At 39.6% G+C, this 24,317-nt stretch overlaps 1 protein-coding gene across 3 annotated transcripts in view; it reads right to left on the reverse strand.

Annotated features, from left to right (window-relative positions):
• bcl11aa (BCL11 transcription factor A a) overlaps positions 1–22,318 on the reverse strand; it is a 182,320-nt gene extending 160,002 nt beyond the window's left edge. Inside the window, exons 1-2 of one of the 3 annotated variants that reach the window (XM_059985995.1) lie at positions 22,095–22,318; positions 17,535–17,867 (exon numbers count right to left, since the gene is read on the reverse strand). In XM_059985995.1, coding sequence (XP_059841978.1) covers positions 17,535–17,867; positions 22,095–22,149 — 388 coding nt within the window. In that variant the 5' untranslated portion in view covers positions 22,150–22,318. Of the gene's footprint in view, positions 1–17,534; positions 17,868–22,094 lie in introns of those variants that run through there. The other 2 variants (XM_059985994.1, XM_059985996.1) reach the window with 2 other exon arrangements.
• Between the last annotated feature and the right edge of the window lie 1,999 nt (positions 22,319–24,317).

Here is a 24,317-nt window from a genome sequence, read left to right on the forward strand (position 1 = left end):
TTTATTTTACAAGTTAAATAGAACTCTTCTTTCCAGCACATAGTATCTGATTGGTCTTACTAGAAAACGAAAGGCAATCGCTATTAAATTGTTGTTTGTTGAATTATCTCAAAATTGACTTTGAATAGATTTGTAAAACAACCTTGATCACAACTGAATGTTCCTGAATAAAACTTATTCCAAGACACAGTTTAAAAATGCCAATAATTAAAAATGGAAACTCAGCACCACAGAAAATGCAATGGAATACATTGTTCTACAATCATCAGTTACTTCACATCAAGGAAGCTGTGAAATCAACAGTGAACAGCATTTAAAAAAATGCAATATAAACTAAAACAAAATAGATGGTACAGTCAATACATAATTCAATTCATACCAGCAGAGCCTATGCAGTCAAACAATTGTGCCAGCATTATAACCAGCTTTGCAATAGGCTAAAAATGATTGCAGGATAATAGTCTGTTACAAGCATACAGCTACAAACACTAGTTTTCATTTTCAGCCAGTAAACAAAAAAAAATATTTAAAACATTCAAGAACCAACAGTGCAATTATAAAGGATGTATTTTATGTATCTGTGAAACATGTATTTTTTAAATTAAATTGCCAGTGATCTTGCTTTCAATAACATACAGTAGATGTCAATTATTGAGAAAACAAAAAAAAATCGCAGAGCCACAAAGGTTTTGAGCAATTCCACTGATAGTCTTTCAACCATTGGTAGATTTAGCTTATTGTCCAATCCCAAATTGTTGACCACATTTGTCATCAATCAGCCTTCATGAATACTCTCTACTTGTAAGTACTTTCCTCTTCACTTCTAGCATATCATTTGTTTATGAATACAAAATAGAAGTTAGAAGTAAATGAAAAACAGAAATTTATAAAATTCAAGAGTATGCCAAGATGATACATTCTTAAGTGGTGTGGACCAAATGATGTCAGATGTATCTTTTAATAGTAAAAATCATAACCCTGTATAAATGGAAATGAGAGTAAATATTAAATGTCAAAGAGGCTTAGTATTGCTTCAGCTACTAAAGTGGTCATTAGAATAAGAACAGTCAGGGAAATTTCCCCTTTAGGTTTTTAGAATGCACATGTTACTAAGAAAAGGTATAATTTATACACATAAAATTGCAACAACTAATTTCAGAGTCAGCTCATGTGGTTTTGTTTTAATGCCCAATACAGTATTTAGTAAATCTGAGAAGGTAATTTCTGATTATTGTTACAAATTCTTAAAAAATCAACCTGACCAAGACATGGAAAAATAAATATGAAGACAACTCCAAATAATTATTATTCCAATCTAGATTAATTTTCCTAGATTCTGCTCAAGATTATATTACATTAAAACAGTGACAATGACACTTTTTCCAAAGGAACTTCAATGCTTGTAAAACACAAAGGTTGTGAAAGATGTAATACAAATGCAACTTCCTTCCACAATCTATGGTTAATTCTTCATATATAAATCACAGTCTGATCAAGTTTAGTATTAAAATGAGACAATAATGTTTATGCTTACACTGTGACTTCAATAAAATAATTCTCAGCACATCAAGCGATGTACATTTTATAATGCAGTGCCTATTAAGAAAGCAAAGACATAATAAGTATGGTACAGGGAGAAAGAAGAAAACAGAAGGAATTAATAGATCAGTAATTCTGCTCATGCACATTTTTATTGAAAGCAGAGTGGGGTTAGCCTTGAGATGAATTACTCACCCTCAGTTGGCTTTTTTTTAAATATCAGATTAGAAATCTAGTGAATTTGAATCTAACAGACTGGGAGGTATACGAGATAATACACAAGAAGTAAAGAGAGATTTTAAATGAACTTAAAACAAATTGAGGAGTATTGTAAATAGTAAAATAAAATGCAATTTTGTTAACACTCGTATCTTTAGTATCAATCAATCCTAGGTCCTGGAGTAAAGGACAGCAAAATACTAGTGACGGACTATGTTTAAAGTTTAATTTACCATGTTTATTTTGGACCTGATGATATTGAGGTTCAAAGAGAAGACAATATTCAGAGTTAATCAGGGTTCATTCGCATGTTCCCACTCCCTTCTTGATCAGCTCCACTAACTGATTTAGGGATTTGGGCACAGAAAACACTCAGCTGAAGACCTGTTTTGGTTGAGAAAATTGTAACATTTCCCCTTGCCCAAAATTTACCTCAACATCTTGAGAACCAGAAAGTGAACTTTGTTCATCAGCATAATTCATGCTGTGACAGTAATTTCAATGATAGTGGGCACTGTCAGTGGGGTAGAAAGAGCAATTTAAATTTCTCCTTTCACTTTTGTGAGCTCCTTGCATATGTGAAACCTGATCCATCATGGTGGAACTTCACTCAAAGAGATCAGAAAGGCAGAATGGCTTTGAGAATGAGGACAAGCAACACATTGATCCACATATGAACACGGGACAAAATACAGTCAGTACAAAGGCAAACAGTTCCATTTAAAAGAACAAGTACCTAGACCGCAATGGGCATAGAATACAAGTGATCCTTTGGAAATCCAGGATAAATTTATTTTTTAATGAATTTTATTTATAACTCTGACAACATGAGGATTTTTTTTTAAACCGCCTCAATCAATAACAGTACTAATGTCCTGGGCTCTAGTCAGAGGTTATATAAGTTTAAATTAGGTTCTATACCTTTCTGTGTAAAAGCAGATTCATTCAAGTTCCAAAATGTATTTTTTGGATTTGGCATAAAAACTAATGTGGGGTAACCTTCATTCTGCCTTGCAGTGTAATTGGAAATCAGTCAGCCCTGAGCCATTTACATATATTTAATTATATTTTACAAACTATAACAAGCGTACCCTGTGAGTCAACAACAGTGACACCTCCCTTCCTGACATCCTGAATGCTTTCTATGCAAGATTTGACCAAATGAATGATGTGACATCAAGGAAAGCCCCCTCTCTTCCCCCAGCTGAGGTGAGAAGGACACTAGCCACAGTAAACCTACACCAGACTGCAGGGCTGGACGATGTTCCTGGTCAGATACTCGGGGACTGTGCCATCAGTCCAACAGAGGTTTTAATGGACATCTTTTAATATCTCTCTGAAACAGTTCACTGTCCCTACAGCCACCACCACTCTGATGCCTGAGTGACAGTAACTGACCTAAATGACTCCACTCCACCACCCCCTCTCAACCGACGGCACAACTTCAACAATCATGAAGTGCTTTGAGCAGCTGGTAATGGATCATATAAAATCCCATCTTCCAGCTACACTGGACGCTTTCCAGTTCACCTGTACTCAAACAGATCCACAGATGATGCCATAGCCTCAGCTCTCCACTCCACCTAAAGAACAATACCTCATACGCCAATCACAGTCAGCTCGGCGTTTAACATGAACATCCCTCAGGGGCCAGTGGGTAAACAGCCCTCGTTTGGACTCAGCACCTTTCTCTGCAACTGGATCTTGAACTTCTTGACAGAAAGTCCCCAGTCGGTCTGAGTTGGCAGCAACATCTCAAGCCCACGGCTGTGTGCTCAGTCCACTGCTGTTCACGCTGCCGAATCACAACTGTACTGCCAGATTCCGCACAAACCGCATAATCCATTTCGCTGATGATACTGCAGTGGTTGACCTCATGAGCAACAATGATGAGCCGGCATACAAAGAGGAGGTAGAGAGGTTTGTGAGAACAACAACTTGAGTCACAACATGGACAAGACAAGAGATGATTATGGACTTCAGGAAGGCTCAGGTCAACCACTCTCCTTTGCACATCAATGTCTCTGCCATAGAGAGAGAAAAGAGCACAAAGTTCCTTGGTGGGCACATAAAAGATAATCTAACCTGGACCCACAACACCTTCTCACTTGTCAAAAAGGCACAGCAGTATTTAAACTTTGAGGAGAATGAGATGTGCAAGGTTTCCTGTCCCCATTCTAGTGACATTCTACAGAAGCACTATCAAGAGTATCTTTCCTGGCTGCTTCATGGTGTTGTACGGAAGCTGCAAGGCATTGGACCACAAGACCCTACAGAGGACAGAAGAAACCACTGAGATGATCATTGGGGTCTCCCTCCTCATATAGTGACATTTACTGGAAGCATTGCAAAGGGCTCAAAGCATTATTGAGGATCCCTACCACCCATCCTACAATATTACTGACCCACAGCCTCCAAGAAGGAGGTACTGTTTACCTGCACTACGCTTCACTACATGCATTTTCAATTATATTTTATCAATTTTATTTATAGTATAATATATTTGGATTATGTGCAGTTGTGTGTTACGTGGTGTGTGGGTGCACTGTGGTCCGGAGCTACATTGTTCCCTTTGGCTGTATATATGTACAGTCAGATGACAATAATCTTGAACTTGAATAGTATCCATGGCTTACAATGGTTTGTACTGACTGGCAACTTTGAGAACTATTTGAAACTGGAGATCAATTTTATTTATCTTCCCATCCAAATTGCATGGCCCAACCTCCAACAAGGCGTGCCATAGTAAATATAGCATCACTTTTTGTAACTGGCTGCCTCATTAGAGAGCTATGACAGAAATAGCAAGAGCATTCTACTGTATAATTAGCTGCATAGAATACTTTGGCAATTTTTTGAAATACATTTTGGCAAATAGATGATACTGTGCTTTCAGCTGTTTCATTCAGAGTGAAAATGTGCATGGTCTTCCTCCTTGTTGCATTTCAAATGAGCTGCAGAACAGGATTACGCCTGTTTACCAGGATACTGAGGCAACCAAAAGCCTGAAGCTTGGGCGGTAATGATAGCACATGATCACTGCCCAGGTGTTCTTACTACTCCTCGAAGATCCTCCCACCACCCCATTTCTCTCTCTCTTTCAATGGCTGGGAACAACTAGTGTAAGTAACTCTGCAAACCAATTTTAGGACAGTCACTTCTACTGAGAAATGTAATTAGTCAGTGGTAAAAGAACAGGGTTTTTTTTTGAGAAGATGAAAAAATAGTCCAGAACCCAAAAGAATTTTAAAACTGGGAAGAACATGATAAATATGAGGCTGCTCAGACTTACAGTATATAATAAAAAAGCAGCATCAGGGCTGGTCTCTGAGGAAGTAACACTGACAATATGCTTCAATTTTAATCCTAATATTTCCCAATTTGCAGGAGTAACTATACAATTCCTTCAACGGAAAGGATCCGTAATCAGGGGTTGAGAAAAAGGCAAGTGGATGGTTTAATCACTAATTTTAAATGATAATCAAAATATCAACATATTTTCAACATATTACCCTAGTCTAAGTTGCAATTCTGTTTTTTTCCCCACAGAAACAAGGTGAACTTTGATTTTGTCATTAGTTCCTTGCTAAAATCAAGAAAACTTTAGCTCCACATTCTTCGCTGTAGGTCAAGATCTGGGGTATTTTACTAGTAATCATTCTTCAGTACCAAGAGGTCACTTATGAACTTGTAAACTCCCAGTCATATTCTGTGGTAATAAAGCTTGGACAGATTCCCTCCCCCCCAAAAAAACCTAATGAAACACTTTGGATCCTAATGTTACACTACTTCCATCAATCAAGAGCAGATTGATCCTTAACTGGACTGTGTAACTTGCTTTACAACTGTGGTATATTAAGAGGATCTAGTATCTAGATTAATATGCCTGTACTGACAATCCTTAGCTGAAGATCAAAAAAGATAACATATCTTCCTGAAATATAGTACAAAATGACAACTGGTAAACTGGTAACCCAGAAGCTCTAAAAATATCATCCAGATAATGATACCAAATTAGATTTCATTCTTTTGTCTTACAGTAAAAAAGGTATCGCCAAGACTTTAAGAACTTAAACACGTTGTTAAAGTACTTTAAGAAAGTCATTTTTAACAAATTACATTTCATTCTTTTTAATTCCATAGAACATGATATCAAAAATCCATCTTTACTGAAGTTCACAGGGTCTAACTTGAGCAGAAGCACAAAGTTCATTTTTTTAAACACTACAAGGCCATTTCAGAAAATGCGAGTCTGAACTTCACTATTGTTTTAATTTCTTTATACCCTCAATTTTATGGAATCTCTCAATATTAGCAGTTCTTTTTTGGCAATTGCCTAAATGAAGAGAAATCAAAACAACAGCAGATCTCTCTCCAAAACTTCCTACTGTCTCTATCGTCCATTCGTTCACTACAGAAAATATGGGCAAGGACAAGGACCACTTTTTAATATCAGTCACCTAAATATGCTCCTAGGATGAGCTGCAAGGACTTGGGTACACCTGCAGCCTACTCCAAAGTTAAAATTTATAGTCAAAACTGGCTTCTTTTGTCCTCATAGGGCACAATTCTTAATGAATATATCACTCATTCATCTTTTCAAGAGGCAGATATTGTCAAAAAAGCTGCAATGAACATGTCTTTCTCTTGCTAATAAGTTCTTAAAATAATGACATCAATTTCAAAACTTTTTGTTTTGGTAAAAGCAGCTTTCTCCTTACACCATATTTGTGTGTGTGACAGCAGCTTGTTTAAATGAAACCATGCCACAACCAAGCCAGGAAATAGTGTCCAAAACCACATGGATGTGGGCAACAAAATTCTCCAAATGGCCCTCTTTGAAAATAACAACCTTCCTCACAAAGTGATTAGATCTTTAAACTTACACTTAGGGGTTTTCTTTACAAAATAAAATGATTGAATTACACAATCGTTGTGTAATTTTAGCAACATCTGACCACAAACACCAATAATTGTATGCAGTATAGTCATCAGTATCTGTACCAGCAATCTAAAGTGCAAGATCTGCTCACTTACTTCAATAGAAGCAATTAAGCATGCTTGTGTAGCAAAGTGAGCCTTCTCTTGAAATTCAGGCCATGGCAACACATCAGTGATTCAACATAGGCCTCACAAGTGAAACCAATCTGTTGAACTACTTCAGAAAGGATCCTGCTAACTTCTATATTCAGCTGGCCTGTACTTACAGTATCAAAAGCAAATTATTTTAATCACCTCTGACAGGAGCACTGTACATAATCGATGTTGCTTAAACGGGCAGTGCAGTGGCTTAGCAGTTAGTGCTGCTGTTAAGGACAGTCGAGTGGCAGTGTGAGGAGCGGCATTGTTAAGGTGTGGATGGTATTGTGGCTCAGTGGTTAATACAGCTCCGGTGATACCAATTTGAGCCTGACCTTCACTGCTGTCTGTGTGGGGCTTGCATGTTCTTCTTGTGACCTTGTTGGTTTCCCCTGGGTGCTCCACTCTCCCTCCACATTCTAATGGCATGCCGGTTGAAAGGTTAATTTGCTGTTGTAAATTACCCCTAATGTGGATGGGTGGTGGGTTAATAGGCGGACGAAAGGGAACGGGTTACAGGAAAATAAATTAAGGAAAAGGATCTATGGGATTTTTCCAAAGGCCAGCACAGGCTTGATGAGCTCAATGGTTTTAAGAAGATGTAAATAAGGACAATGAATGGTATTTGTGAACAGAAGTATACTCATCACTATCACGCTCACTGCCATGTCACAAAGAAAGCCTCACAGACTGGCTTGCCTAGTGACATAAGAAACTGGGCAAAAAATCACACCAGGATAAACTCCAAGTGCCAACTACACACAACCGGGGGTGCAATACTGATAAAAATCTACCCTTCTGGATACCAAAATCATGGCTTTGGGGGCAAGAGAAAAAGCGGCTTTCTCAAGAAGTCTTTAGTATAAATATTTTAGAGCTATAGCTTCAGAAGAACTGTCAGCTCCATGCTGGAGTATTGATTAGGTTTTCGGTTGTGAACCAAAGGCATTTCCTTCCATTCTTAGCAGCCCATTAAGCTGATCAGAGTACAACAATCCTCCTACCAACCACCCCCCCAAAAAAAACCTTTTCCACAAAACAATGATTGATGTCATTGCTATGTGGCTCACACCTACAAGTAAACTGCAATGAAAATCTTCAATGTGTGAAGGCACTCATAAATTATACAAGAACAGCATTAAGATATTCTGAGGAAACAATTTTTTAACGAAAAAGGAATGAGCTACAACAAACATGATGCATTGTGACAGAAATAAAATGCTGGAGAACTGCTCTTTGTACTGGGAGCTCATCATCCAGTACCAGAATAGTTAGCACTCACAGCACTGTAAATTATCACTAGTCAAGGCCATTGATTTTCTGTGTATTATTTCTTTGGGATCAGAGGAACAATGCAGCCCTGCTAACCCCTTCCCAGCAGCTTTACCATTCACAAGGCCAGGGTCTGATTTTCCAGCACCAGCTCCTTTAAATTTTTTTCCACCCTTTTTCCCTCAGTCTTGTGTCCATCATTTACAATGCATCCTTTTGTCCTAGTATTCCCCCCTCCCTTTGCTGTCACATCACGTTTCTAGACACCACGTGTGGATTAGTTTGCAGATGATTTCTATAGGGCAAGTTCAACCTCTCCCATTTATGAAAGACTCTCAATTTAATTTGCTTGCACAAACACCAAACCTCCCGCTCTCTTTTCTCTTACCCCTCCCTCCCTGCACCACTCCTCTCCACACCACCATCCTCTCCTCCCCCCCCCCCCAACCACCACCTCCACCCCCGTGTCCAAAGCCCTCGGGTTACTGGCATTATCACAAGTCTTTACAACACAAGCCAGGAAAGACGATAAGAGCCCGCCCGCAAGGCCAGGCAGACCAGTCTCAACTGGTTCTCAAGATAAAAATTGAGCCGTGTCAGCTTTTTACCCCCTCAGCCAAAAGACCCAGGAGCATTAATGCTGTCAGCAGGTAAAGAAAAAAAACTGCTCGATGACTATGACACTTTCATCAAAAGTCTGGAGGCAAGCCAAGTTCATATATGTTAATGGACAGCATCATCGGGGCCTCCAATCATCTCCCCTCCCCCACCAAGCCCTCCTCCGCCCTGCCAGTCTACTCTTCTACCCCTCAGCTCCTAAAAGCTAGACATAGATTATGCCTGCCTTTCCCTTTCTATTCGGGATAAACAAAGTGCTTCAAGTTCAGGGCACACCCTGGGACCTATGACAAAGCAATCTATCATTCTGTCTGCTAAACCAGTCTGGCTGCACCAGGTCTAAAGAGACTAATAGTTCAAATGTACAATTTCCCTTTGTGCTGCTGCCCCGGTGCTGCTAACCCCTTTTCTTTCCCGTCTTCAGACGAGCAGATGTGCTTGACCGCTCTGCATAAGCCCCTCCCGGCCAAGTTAGGTTTAATAAAAAGCTGAAGAGGAAGAAAAACACAGAGCTGTGGTAAATGAAAATAGAGTGGCTATTCCTTTCCCCTGCTTGAAAAGTTTAAAAAAAGAAATTCATGTGTCCGGAAAGAAAGTAATTTCTAAGTAACAGGATTTTAAAAGCTGCTGCTGGTGATCCTGAGAAAAATAGGGTCAGGGAAACAGCAAGTAAATTATTACAGGATGCCCTTACCTACTTCAGTGTTTCACTTGTGGCAAATAGGTTTGGAAAACATTTCTGTTAGAACTTCCTTTGCTACAAAAAGATCTCAAACTGCTTTTCCTTCTAGCTGCTTACACAGAAACACTTGCTCACATCACACATCCCTAATTCTGTTTGTCTCCGTGTACATTAGACATTTTAAAGTACTTCAGCCTGCTCTTGATCACTTGTATCTGTGCACATTTTAGGCAGCATCAGGTTTAGATTGATCTTTAATAAATCTACTCTGGGGGTGGTTTATTTTAGATAAACCATTTTCTGTGCTGGTGTGCACAGATTGGTTCATTAACAGCTCATGCAGCGAGCTGAATCCATTCACGTCTGCACAGGGAAACCAATTCAGATTGATCTGAAATAGGGAAATTACCATAGGGAGCATACAGCCAAACGGGTCGGACTCAAGCTGTCAATAAGCTGATTTATTAAAGACCGATTCAAACCGATGTCGCTATTCACACAGTCTTTAAGCAGCGACACCCATCGACTCTCCCAACCTCACACTTCTTCACTGCCAGTATCTGATGTGAACTCAAAACCAAAAATAACCAGACTCCGAACTCAAAGTTTCGGAGGAATCGCTCATAAAAGTCCCCGCTTTTATATGCTAGATTTATTCAGCTTGCATTTCTTGTGAGGAAAGTCACAATCCTGCATTACATTGGAGGACAAGAACTCCCGCACATTTAACTTGGCTGTCCTTCCGTGTGCGAATTACAACCCATAACCACAGAGATTAAAACGATTGAAAATAGGTTGGTGTCAACCAGAAAATAACATTTTAACTTAAACAAGGGCAGCTAACCGTCCCTCAGAAAGAATAGCATTCTCAAAAGAATGAAATGTAGCTGTTCGGCGTGGGTGGGGGCATTATGTTTAGTGTTTGCACCCTGATTATTACCTGTTCATTCCAAATAGTGAGAATAGGTCCTTCGTATTAATCTGAATAGAAATTGCACTGTTTATTATCAAGGTTCCTTAACACCTTAATTGCTTGGTAGAAATCGGTTTTGTCAATCGCACGGGTTTCCTCGATACAAAGATCAGTGATAAAAGTAGCAGTTTTAAATTGGTTATCTCCCCATCGGTCTCCAGTAATAATGATCTCGGAAGAATTCTTTTTTGAGCACTTCATGAAATTGTACTGTTTTTCTGGAGATAAATACTCTCCAGCAAACTCAGGCAATAGGGTACATTTATTTTTTCCATTGTCGTTCTGAGGGGACAATGTTCGGCGCTTTAAGCAGTTAAACACAAATTCCTCAATACGTTTGACTGCTGCGGAATCACCAGTGAGTGGGGAGGGGACGTTATTTTCCTTGCTCCAAACTGAAAAGCAACTGTTTTTATCAAACAGTAAAATGACAGGTTTAATTCAGTAGTATTTAACTATTTTGTTGAGAAGAGGGCATGATGCCAAAGCCAAGTCATTCTAACTGCTCTGCAGACACACGACAGCGGAACAAACGACGTGGCATGGAGCACCTTGTTCATACTTTTAACACTCGACTCATTTTCTCACCCACTCGACCCTTTCCTTCCCTTTGGACTTCAGTTCTTTCCGTACAAAAAAAATGGGGGGAAACGTAAATTATCCGTTAGATTTCATCGTATCTTACTAATGCAATTACATCAAGAAAATGATAGCGCGTGTGGAATCAATTATGCATGCACTTGGACCAGGACCATAGGCTACGAAGTCAGATTGGACTGCGCACACGGAAAAAATAACTAGAACTCACAGATGGACCCCATCAGTTCATCTTACTGTCTAAAAAGTTCATGCACTTAATAATTTATTTGTGTTCTGGATACTGTTTCGCCAATGAATATTAACAACTCTAAAGCATGCTTTCAGCATAGCAGAACTGGAGGAAGCGGGCGGCTTGCAGCTTTTGACTACAGCATCTTTGGGAAATGAGCCACAGAGGCAGCTTCTGTGCTAATGCAGAAAACATGATCAAAAGTGATTAACAACAGCTTCATATGCAAATTACATTAATAAAGGAGTGCAAAGTCATCATGTAAATTAAATATGTCAAATCTCTTGGTGAACTTTCAATCTTGAGGAAAGAGGAAAAAATAGCACTGCTTTAATTTACAACATCAATTTTCCTAGCTCTGAAATACTCAAATCTTGGCGATACAAACAATTTTCACCTTTTCTTCTGCAGCATCCTGACAAGCCAGCCTGATGCGTGCTGAATGCACATGTTAATAGGCCAATCAAAAATGCAAAACAATTGGCAATTACAGCGAGGACCTAATGGTCATTAGAATTTACAACTAGGTAATGAACTAAAGTCTGCCCACACCATGCATATTCATAAAGCAATTTAGCCTTTGAAGATTAAAGAAGTGCTTAAAATTCAAATGAGCTTTGGTAAATTATCAGCAAGATTCATCCAGGAAGCGCAGGTTGTTCGAAGCTATTTCTTTAAGTTTTTTTAATGCAAAAATATTAGGTTCGTTAATCTAAGTGTGCTACAAATAAAGATGCTAAGACAAGTCATAGGAACAATAACACCAGAAAAACGACATGCATTGGCATCCATGGACCCAAATTCTCTTTTGGAGACTTAACAATTGATACCTAACAATAAGCAACATACCTAAGTAATAAACAAACATAGATTGAAAAACACACACATGACAATTAGCTAACTGCCAATGCTATGATGTAATTTAGCACATCTTCACATTTGCAATCTTCAGTTGCTGGGCTATTCAACAATGGCTATCTCCAAAACATAGACCAACAGCAAATGAATTATTTAAAAATTCTGGTGTTTTCATCAACATGTATGGATGCCCACTGTGCCTAATGCTTCTCAGTTTATTTTCTGCATTTCCAAAAATATTCAGCAAAGATCAGTGTTACACAGGAAAAGTGCAATAAAGAAAACAAATACAATGATTTTGTGGAAAAAAATAATAGCTCAAAATTATCAAGCTTATTTAATTTGTGATTGACATAAATATTAGCGCCGTGGAGCAGGTTGCCCACTAGTCTCTATTTTACATCAGGGTCCATCAAGGAACTCTGCAATCACCACACCCCTGAACAGGGCTGTGGAAATGAAGAGGAAATGACAAGCAGCTGCTCCATCAAATAGCCACAGTCATTTGAGCATCTCAAAGGAAAACCCAGGAGTAACAAGAGCAAAACACTTGTGGCCATGCGTTCTTCTGAACCGATTGCTGCTCTTGTATGTTAACAACATTTCAAGTATAAGGCAGCTTCCTAACTGCAGCTCACCATGGAAGAACGTTTCATTGTCTAAATATCACAAAGTGTGGTGGACTCATCGCTTCATCTTTCTCACTGCTAATTCTGACCAAACAACTTCTCTGATTAAGCAATAATGTTATATCACAAAGTGATCAAATGCACACTAAACAAACAAACAGCTGCTGTTAAAATTTGGGCAGCTAATCCAACACAAGCTATAAGTGGCGAACAGCAAACCTTCTTCGTCTTTTTCTCCCCCAGTACCTTCCTCACACTCACGCCAAAAACAATACATGTATTAAAATGACAACGGATGTTTATTTGATTGAACAAATAATATTCTCCCTTTATTAATTAAACAATTCAACCTATTTAAATACTACGTTACACATTCATAAAAATGGTCCGGTATCCCATTTAAAGTGCACTGAGAAACATCACAAGCAATTAGCCCAGGCTAACTGGCATTATATTTGCTCATCAAAACACATGACAATTTCTTAAGCAAAACATGTAAAATGATGATTTTTTTATTTTAAAATTGTGATTTAACTGATGTATTTTTAAGAAAAAAGAAGTGTGTTAAGTGCTCCAACATACATGTAGACACCAATATAACAAACGTAACTCACAACTTTCATTTTTCGGGGAAAAATTGGCAATGTCCTGCACATTGTAAAATTCATTTATCATTAGTTAATATTCATCATGTAACAGTGAAACTCTTTAGAAGAATTTTCATTTGTTTAAAAAGGTCTGTGCCCATTTCCCAAATGGTGCCAGGCCCAGAGCTGCCATTTCTAGCCTAGCGCAATATTACAGTGCACTCATGAATAACATTAATATTACAGCATGGCATCTCACAGGACATTTACATGATCCCATCTGAGCTTACACCTGAGGGCCACAGTCAGGCTTGATAATTGAGCTCTGATTGTAAAGGCAAATGAAGAACACTAAAATCCTGCTGGGATCTGCATTGACCTCTTTCCACTCTGCACCTTGCTCTTTCCAGTGCCAAGGTGTTTTTCTGACACTGAATAGGAACATATTAAGACACTGGTGCCTAATCAATACTGGGTGGGGGAGGGTAGTTTGTGAAAAGAGAGAAGAGAATATCATAAAATGAGAGGAACCCAGCGGGCTTGGCATGCACTGCTGCTCCAGTGTTCAATATTAAACTAGTACAGAGCACGAAGCTGAATACTTAAGATACCCAGTGCTTTGAGCTTTTGGGAAAGAGGTGGCATGATGCCAGGAAATGGCCGACTAGGCACTAAATGCTTTTATTCCACAAAGCCCGGCCAATATGAATGTAAAAAATGTAGACAATGAATTATTCTACACTAAATAATGCAGTTTTTAAAAAATCTGTCTTCATAATTTAAAATACTATATTCCAAAAAACAATTGCATATTTTTATGAAGTGCTATTTATCACAAAAAGAAAAAAAAAAGCAGGTGCCCTAGCTAGGTTGGTGTCAGTAGACAGTCACCACATTACAATACTGGCCTTGCTTCGACTTCTAGCAAAACTAGAATTACATAAAGCTCTCACCTAAACATTACCTAATTAAAGAAATCCACAAACAATTTTCAAATAAATGGAAGTAACAAAAAAACTGCTTATTTTCTCTGTCTTCCAGTGTATACCTAAAAGCTCAGCACCATCAAAATAAGCAATAAATAAAACTTCTAACGATCAGTCTGTTTAATGTAATGAGAAGCTTAGAACGGTATTGCAATATTTTTCTTCTTTGCAATATTTCATAATAGGGTAATAATTACATTGACTAGAATTTCAACAATTACTCAGGAACCCTTTTCAATACGTACTCTGAGATTGTGCGGTGTGAAATTACAGCAAATTTGTCAGAAGACACTTTCTCAGCCACTGCAAATGAGGAAGTGCCAGGGCAGTGCGTGCTAGGACGTATATATGCAATCGCATTGCTAAGTTTGCAAAATGCAGTGTATTATAAGGCACAATAGTAATATTTGGTGTTAAAGTATTTTAAAACATTGAATGTTTAGTTAACGATAATGCTGATAAAAGTTTTATGAAGTTTTTATCATTTTACTCTGAAAATGGTCTTGAATGGGTAACATTGCTCATCTTGTCCATTATCACATTAATGCAGGGGCTCATACACGGCATTTCAGAGTCTTAGATACCTATTATACAAGTGGGCATGCACAGCTACAGTATATTCTGCTGGCTTTCAGGTTCTGCTCGATGTAATCTAGATCACATTTGTTTGACTGTAGCTGTGTGGCATGTCTTCTGAGCTGCTTTCCTCAATATGTAAATAGGAGGTTGCATCACTCTAACAATAATCCATATTTGGTGATTTAGCATGGCTTTTGCAGTCTCTAAAGCCTAGAAGACCCTTCCACCAAACTCTAGGTTCATTAATCATGCTCTGTATGTGTGTTCGTTTTACTTCACATCTGAGACAGCACATGGTCACTGCATTACTTGTCCCCTCAAAGTATCTCTAACCTACTTCTTAAAGGAAAAAAGCAGCTTCACTTACAGTATGTAGCAATAATAATGTAACCCACTAACCTTCAGAGTGAGAAGCAAAATTGTAATTTATCTTTTATGAAATGTTGTAGGAAAATGTATATTCTAAATAAAAGTACTGTCTCTGCTATCTGCCATGCATTTTCCTATATAATGGGCCATTGTTAAGTAAACATAATCTATAATTCACCTTTTATTTTGTTTTTTTGGGAGGCATTAACATCTGATTGAAACAACTGTTATGAGCAAAAATAAAAGCCATATTCTGCTTTGAAAATTAGCAGATCAATGTACACACAGACTTTAAGATTTTGTTTAAACTGAGAACCAAGTCCTTGAAACAACTCCTGTTCACCAGGAAATAAACCACACCGTTAGAATTAACCAGAAAACTTTGACAACATCTTCATTAAGAAAAATCCTAACATCACAACTCTGACATTAAACATGGAGCTCACCTAGAAATGAGCACAATTATTTTGTCATCACAAACTGCTTGTAAAGAGGTTTCCTGGAAATTTAGTTATTTCAAATCAGGCATATATATGAATATTAGAATAAAACTCAGTCATAATTGACACACATGCCAAAAGCCTTCAAAAGTTCTTTGGTATTTTCTTTTTCAATATTTTAAAGAAACCATAAAACAATAAACAGGGAAGAAAAATTGCTATCAAATTTCTATCTTGACTCAAGTGAATCAAGACCTGACATAATTTCTCAAGAGGGTACACAAGGTTATGCAAGGACCTGGAAATGGGAGATGGAGTGAATGTATGAGAGGTGGAGGGGGGCTTGAAAAGTGAAAGAGAAAGGAGGAAGGGGAGGTACATGCCAGAAAGAAAAGGGCAGAGAATATGAGGGATGGATAGGCAGACACTGGAGAGAGGTGACACAGACCAGAACATCCATCAGAGAAAGGGAATGTGCGTGAGGGGAAGCAGTCAAGAGCTGTGAGGGAGCACACAAGCACAAGGAGAGACACTGGCCCATAAGGAAGAGCGAGGAGGGATATGGATGCAGTAGCATTTGTGTGTGTTGAAGAACCTGACAGAACAACAGGGGAAACCCAGAGTGAGAGGCAGAGAAAGGAATACTGGCAGAGGAAGGGCATGCACATGTGCTGAGAAGGTCAGAACATGAGAGAGTGGGAATGCACATTCAAGAGCACACGTGAGAAAGTGAGCGTGAGGGAAAGAGAACGTTTGTGAGAGAATGTACGATAGAGAACGAATGCATGAAAGAGAGAGAGAGAGAGAGCAAAAGAGGGTAAGAGAGAGGGTGACAGCAAGAGGCAAGGTGAGAAAGTAAGGGTGAGTGTGAAAGAGAGAAAGGGAAAGACTCAGGTGAGAGAGGAAGTGACCAGAGTGTGCACAGGTGGAGGACAATGTATGCAAAAGGTGAAGCATAAGAATGAGAGCACAGAGCAAGCACGTGCATAAGAGCGCGAACAAGAAGAAAAAAAGCCACACACACTCATCAGGGAAGGAGGCAGAAAGAGTGAGCACATGCCAGAGAGAAAGAGCATACAACCTGAAGAGAGGAGAGAGAGGGAGAGAGAAAGAGAGGGAGAGTACAAATAGATAACGTTGAAAGAGATGAAGAATAGCAATGTGCAAGGAGAGAGTACACTCAAGGGAGGGAGGAGAGGAAGGGAGAGCACGTACTTGAGGGCATGCAAGAAAGAGCATTACAGACTACAAGAGATTGAATAAGAGGGAGAGAAGAGCATGAGAAAAACAGACAGCGTGAGAGAAAGAGCGCAATATAGAAATGGGCAGATAGAAAGAGATAGCACACGGCAAGAGAGAATGACAGAATGTGCACACGACAGACAGCATAAAAGAGAAAGCACAAGGCCGAGAGGGAGAAAAGGTCCAAGTGTGTGAAATGTTGCAGAGAAACGAATAAAGGGAAAATCAAGATACATCTGTCAGAATCATATCAGGAACAGGGAGAGTATGAGGGCCATTTATCATTTCACTGAGGAGACATGGTGCATCCAGTGGCCTTTCCTGTCAACCAACCTTTGAAATTTCCAACATGCCTTTAAACTTTCAAATAAGCATGCCGAAGCGCTTCAGTAACTGCCCTCTTAACTCTGGCCTGGCTGGTATAAATGGCATCTTAAAGTCAAGGTCACCCATGTCACTTTGCCATGGGGCCGTGTTTAATTACAGAGCAAATACTGGCTGCTGATATAGACTCAGGACTAGCAGCCGCCGTTTGATTAATGCAAGAAAAATAAATAAAAAGTATGCCAGGAGGCCTGTGTTTTTCTTTCCCCTACTTGTTTGTGTAAGGTGAAGTGTTTTGTCTGTTTTTACCTGTTGCTGTGTTTTCCTGTTTGGGGCAAATTCCCTTGGATGAAGTAGAGAGACAATCATCATCATCTGGTGTGACCTGGATGCCAATCTCAACAGGTGTAGATGCCTTTTTGAGTTCGCTGGGACAAGGCGACGGTGGCTTATCCACAGCTTTGTCCAGACAGAGGCCGCCATTGCACTGCTTCCTTTTGTGCTCAATAAACATTAGAATGTCCCCCAGTGGGAAATTCATCTGACACTGGCCACAGGTAAGGAGGTCGTGGTCACCCTCAGGAGCTCCCAAGGTGCCATGTTCCTCTTCTTCATCCGTGAGAACGGCTTCAAGGGAATCAGCTGCAGCAGAGGAACACAAACCGGAGAGCAACAATAATGAAAATCAGGTGACTCTTAGCAAATTGATTTCACTCCAACCTTCCCCCCCTTACCATAGTAAGAGATCCAGTTGACATGAAAGCAGTGTTTAGAGCGAGAGGGTAACGGTTCTTTTTTAACTGTATGCATCTCACAGGAATTTATCACAGGATGTCAATCAATTGAGCAAAGCACCAAATTTTCAAAACAGCTTAATTCAATTTTAAATGAATTAGCTTCTTCCACAAAAGCAAAAACTAACCAGAATTTGCAATTGATGAACTGACTGCTTTAGGAAACGTTAGTAATTTAAATTACAATGGAAGTACCGCAAGTCATTTCAGGTCAATTTTCTTCGTCAAAATAAATTAAAATTTGTCATTTTACAAAAAAAAGTCATAGAAATAATGTGACTTTGGTTGGTGCTAAGGAATTGGCTTGATTATGTCAGTTCTGGTAGCCAAATGAAACAGCTGGCTGCTTTACATTGCTGGGCTTCACATACTCATATTTAGGTTGTCCTTTGTGATAGAAGCACTTTTCTCCCTTATTGCTTTTGTTAAATGCTTCCTATCAAAACTCAAATAGCCATTTTGTCTGCACTTAGCACAAGCATTATTATATTATTTTACCATAAACGTTAATAACATTGAAAGGGTTGCCCTTCATCTGTAACATATCATAACCCCTTTTCACAGAATGCCAACAAATTGGTTTTAATTACACAAAGACGCAAAGAATCACATATCCATTTTAGACCTACATTGTAGAGTCTTAAAGTTTTTATCTCTAGGATTCTGATTTCTGCAAGAATAATTTGTTTTTCTGGTAATGAAAGAATCAACTTACAGCAGACATTTCAGGATAACTTATTAAATTAAATGTTAACACACTTGCCACACCAAATAACTAACTTTGACATTAAAGCATCCACTATTTAGAAAATTATAAGTTAATCAAACACATAATCTGCACTGCAAGTCAACTAAGTACATTACAATAAAATATTTGCATAAAATGTGTAAAAGATGTCCACTGTAATTTGATGCCATTTAAAAGAATTAAAGTAGTTGAATAGAATTTCCACTAGCTGAGTAAGAAAAACTGTACAACTATGAAAATATCTTGCAAACTCGATTTTTAACCTTTTGAAAACAAAAAGCACTGAGGAGCTAGAAAGAGATGATGCAGAATTATTTCAGCTATCCTCTAGATTTTTCATGATCTATTTTGAATGGGAATTTGTCTTTGATTGTCTTTTCAATGGAAAGTAAGGAGAGGGTATGCCCTCAGAAAAATAAACATAACAAGCTTAAAAAAATCTTGATTTTAAAAATGTAGTTATCAAACCAACATTGTAATCCAGACAATTAGCTCTATGATTTTTCCATTGGATTTGAAACAGCGATACATATTCATTATTAAGCAATAGGATCTGTCTTTATATCTAAACACAGTTAGTGCTTCATCCAAGAGTTTCCTGTCATCAAATTAATAGCTTTTTGCAACAAAATATTACAGCTCCATACTCAGCCTTTATGAGACCGGCTTTTGGCATTTGAAGATTTGTCATTGCTATTTACTAAGCTGATACAGTCAGTCCTAAGGGTTGATCATGGGCTTTGGGGTAGTTTCAATAAGAAATGGTATATCCTTTTTGACAATATGAAAAGCAAAATTACACCGTTTCAAATCGCGAGAACAATATTACATTTCTACACGATAACAGGTTTAAATTTGTTTTTGATTATTTGTGACCATTATTTCTGAGATAATGCAGAATTACAAACAGTACAGTTCAGACACACACACTGTAAACAAATGACTTGACCATCTACACATTCAGTTCCTAACGAAACAGTAAGCTTGATTTTTTGAAATATTTATTTATATTTGTCTCGTCAACGCTATCTTGAGTTTCAGCTGTCAACATCTATGCAAACAGCACGATGTATTTCTATCTGAGTAAGAGACTCCGCACCTTTGGGCGAATCTGCAGTAACACTGTGGGAAGCATCATCTGATTTTTATACAAATATCATGGCAAGTGTCGAGTCAAAAAGGTTTGCGAATGACAATAGAAAAAAGTTACGAACGATGCAGAGAGTGCTGGGTGAAATCTGTGCAACGGTGGGCGTGAGAAACCGAGCGAGGAGTCGGTCTTGACAAACTAAGACTTGCTCGCCGAAACTCTTCATTGTTTCGGGCTTGTGTTCTGTTTCAAAGCCTTTTCCGCAATAATAAAACCCATCAGCGAACACCACACTCCGCACACGTGCATCAAAGCAAAGGATTCACGCAACAAACTGAACTGTCTTATATTAGCAATTGTATTTATGGAAACAACTGCTTTTCTTTTGATCCGGGTTTCTAACTGAACGAGATGGGATACTGTAAATGAAAAGCCAAATTCCGATTTTTAAAAAATACTGTTTTATTCAATCATCGATTTTAACACACGGTGAAGTTCTGGCCAGTTTTCTCTCAGTGCGCCGAGCACTCGTGCAGTTCAGCTTCAGAAGGTTCCTTTACCTGAAATACCATCAGATAAGAAACGGCCACTGAAGCGGAGAGGATTTTTTGGGGGGGCGGGGTGGGAGGGTTTTAATTTATTTCTCCTTTTTTTTGGATGGGGCGAGTGTGAGAGAGAAGACACCAGAACAGTTTTTAAGAAATGGTGTTGAAGTTTGTACAGGCTGCAGTCTTGCGCCTGGACTTGTTCTTTATGTTATTCTGCCTCCTAGCGACATAAACGGACTACATCGGACCCCCCCCCCCCCCCCATTAAACAACTTGACACATCTCTCTCACTACAACCACTGTGCCAATACTCTGCACTTACTTACACAATCCAACGCTGACTTGACTTAGAAATACACAGGAACCTGAAAGCTTGGCTTTTTACCGACTATTACGGTGAAACCGCTGTTAGCTTCCACTTCCTCGCTTATTGGCAATAAATACACTTTTTTCCTACAACTATTGTTTCTTCTAACAAGAAAGGATTTTTACTGTAAAACGAACTCCTCCTCTTGAATTGGGTGCATTAGATTCGCCAGGTTGTTGGCTCCAACGCTTAAAGCCGGCCAGCCCCCTTTTCCAGTGAGGGCAACTGAGCCCCGTAAGCCGAGTATCGTCACCTCACCGCAACAACACTTTCTGGTGAGAAACTAACGGGTTTCCCCCCCCAAAAAAAATACATTAAGTGTCATATATACGCAAGCAGACACAAGAGAAAACTCCCGTTCCCCCTGAAAAACTGCTGAACAATTTCCAGGGAGTTGGAAACGCGTGGACTTTTCCCCGCCAAAGCGGCGATGTCTGGAGCAGGCGGCCGTGGAGGCTGCGCTCAACCCCGACTGCCTGCAAGTATCGCGCCGAGACTCTCTGGCTCCAACAACGCCAAGGGTTAAACATTTGGACTGAGTTTGCCGATTAATATTAATAATAATGCTATTTATCGGGCGGGAGGGGGGTGTGATCGGCGGCAGTAGCAGCGCCGGCAACACGGGAGCTGGGCTGTGCTGGAGGTTCCGCACACGCGGAGCCGCAGCTTGTTGTAAACATTCAGCACGAGATTTTTCCCAATCACAAGCAAGTTTCAGCTTTTTTTTTGAAAATCTTCCAAAAAAACAATTGTGAGGAAGGAATCGAAAGTTGAGCGGCAACTAAAGTTAGGGGCCACGAGAAAGTGCGGCGATCGCAGCCGACTCAAGGGAGGGTGAAGATAGAGAGGAGAGGGGGTACCGTGGGGGGGGGGGGGGGTGGGGGTACAAGGCGGCAGTGTCCGACAGCGCGGAGATCGGCTGCCCTTTGGGGGCTCTGCGGGATCACTGTTGCAAATTCACTTGCAAGTCAAACACCGGGACAGATTAAACTCTCTCGATCTGGACTTCTGAAGAAGGGGCAATGGTGTGTCTGCGCCCGTCCGTCCGCCGGGGTCGGCACTAGCCTTGCCCCCTCCCACCACCCCCTCGCCGCTCCTGCCCCAGCTGCCCCTCTCTCCCCGGCTGCCCCTCGCGTGTTTCCGCGCTCCCTTTACTCTCGCCGCCCGCTGTCAAGCCTCCAGCCTCCTCGGTCATTAACTCTTCTTCCCCCCTTTCCCTGTACTCTTTACTTTCACATGGACAACTGCAAGCTTTTTTCTCTTTTTTGAACATAATTATAGAGAAAAGTGCAAGAACAACAAAAAAATCAAAAGATACTTACGTGAAAATTCCCGTTTGCTCAAGTGCTGAGGGTTGCCCTGCTTGCGGCGAGACATGCTCGGTCACATCGGGAGCGGGAAGAAGGAGACTCCAGAGAAAATATCTTCATCAATGGCTTGACATAAAATAAATTAGAAATAATACAAAGATGGCGGATGGAGATGGATTGTGGGATAGCCGTCATGGCTTTAAAACCACCAAGTTCAAGTGCGTACGTGACGTGCCCGCGAACTTGAACGTCAGGAGGTGGCTGGGCAGGGCGAGAGGAGAGAGCAAGCCAATGATACATACCCAGGGACACGGGGCTGGACAAACCCCTGTGATCAGAGAGAGAAAGAGAGAGAGGGAGGGAGACACACACACTCACACAATCACACACACAGCCGCACTCATCCAATAGGCGCTGCTTCAAGCTGCTTCCAATCAATCTATCATCCCTCCCCTCCCCTCTCAAAGCCACGCCACCCTCCAACCCCCACAACGCCCCCCCCCATCTTCTCTCTGCCAGCACAGGGCTGTTTGCAACTCATGGGCACAGAGGTATTGGCCAAAACCATGCAAATAAGCTATGGACTTACAGATCTTCTGCACAACTGCAAAGAATCAAAAATTATAACGCGCACACGCAAATACATGTGTGTACCTATAAATGTGTACATGTATGCGTGCAAAAGTTATTTTTGTTAACTGCGGTAAAGGGTCAGCTTTATTCATAAGGCTAATTATTGGGAAAATAAATGAGGTTTGCAAAGTATTCTGAATAAATGACAAAACAAAGATTAGCGTAACAATTTTCGAAGGCGTACCCGCGAACTCGGATTGTGCAGATGGAGAATAAAATATATTTACATTTGAAAATAATTCTAAATTAACATCGGAAATCTTGCCAATGAATTTCCCACACTCTCGTGTAAAAGAAAACTGTTTGTGGAGATTGCTGACACTTTCTGTGCGTACGTAGTTTATATATATATATATATATATATATATATATATATATATATATATATATTGTTTATTTTGTAAATATTAAAAGTCCTCGACCATCTGGTGGGACATTACCTGTTAACCGCAGCTCTGTTGTTTTCGGTTACTCGTCGGTGAATATTTCACAAGACTTAAAATGCATCAAGTGAATCTATAATGCAAAGTGAAAATAACAAGCCTATTATTTTTCTCCCCTTTGTGCCGCTCTTCTATGCAGTATATTAAACCGAGGGCGGATTAATAATTGAGCTTCACACATTTCATTCCCGTTTTTCAATAGATTAGCAGGTATTTTGGTTGCAGGTATTTGAGTTGAATGCAAATCATAGTTAAAATAGCAATGCTGCTTCTCGTTTCGACACGCACACACACTTTTCATTTATCTGAGATGAGAAGTTTTCAAGTAACGTTTTATGATTTTGCACCTGCATCGATCGTTTTATTTAAAAAGTAATAAGATTTCAAAGCACATTATTTTTTAAAGGAAAAATGATTCCATGTTAATGATGTTGCCCATGGTGATACTTGAAAGGTTTCATTAAAGACGATAGATGGAACTCTGATAAATCAATAACAAAATAAAACAGGTTTTTTTTTACTAAATCTGCCTTTCTGTGTCGATTTTAAACAAAATGTGCACAACAAAACCCGAAAAAACGTGGACGTTACAATTAGAGATTCATAAATGAGGAAGAATATGCCACCGAATACATGGCAATGGAATTCGGCGAAATATCGATCTGAGCGGATAGTTTATGGAATCCTGCCTTTAAAACTTGGGCTATACTATATACAGCAAATCGATGCAACGGAGATCTGAAAAGACGGCAGGTTTGAGAGTCGTCTTAAGTCATTGTTTCCGTGAAGTATGAGAACAGTACACCACCACCTTCCCCACCAAACCCGCCCCTAATCCCAAAACGTAACCTGTGTGTGTGTGTGTGTGCGTGTGGTGGTGCTTATTTTATGGAGTATAAGCGCTTCTAGCTGGAGGCTCTGAACGTGAATGTGGCCAACAAGATAGTTCAGGCAGCAGAAGTGAAATTGAACTCATTTGTGATCAATGATGAGCTGTGTTAACAGAAACTACGCCATTTTTTTTGTTTTCTCTTGATGTGGCAAGTGGTTGAAGGGTTAACTATTTTTACTCTGACACTCAACGATCAGATAAGACTTGCGGTTGCAGCTGTACGGTCCCTCTTTCAGGAGGAAGTTAGGTTACTTTAAGTAATGGATT

Source organism: Hypanus sabinus, chromosome 12 (assembly GCF_030144855.1).
Source record: "Hypanus sabinus isolate sHypSab1 chromosome 12, sHypSab1.hap1, whole genome shotgun sequence".
Lineage (NCBI taxonomy): Eukaryota > Metazoa > Chordata > Chondrichthyes > Myliobatiformes > Dasyatidae > Hypanus > Hypanus sabinus.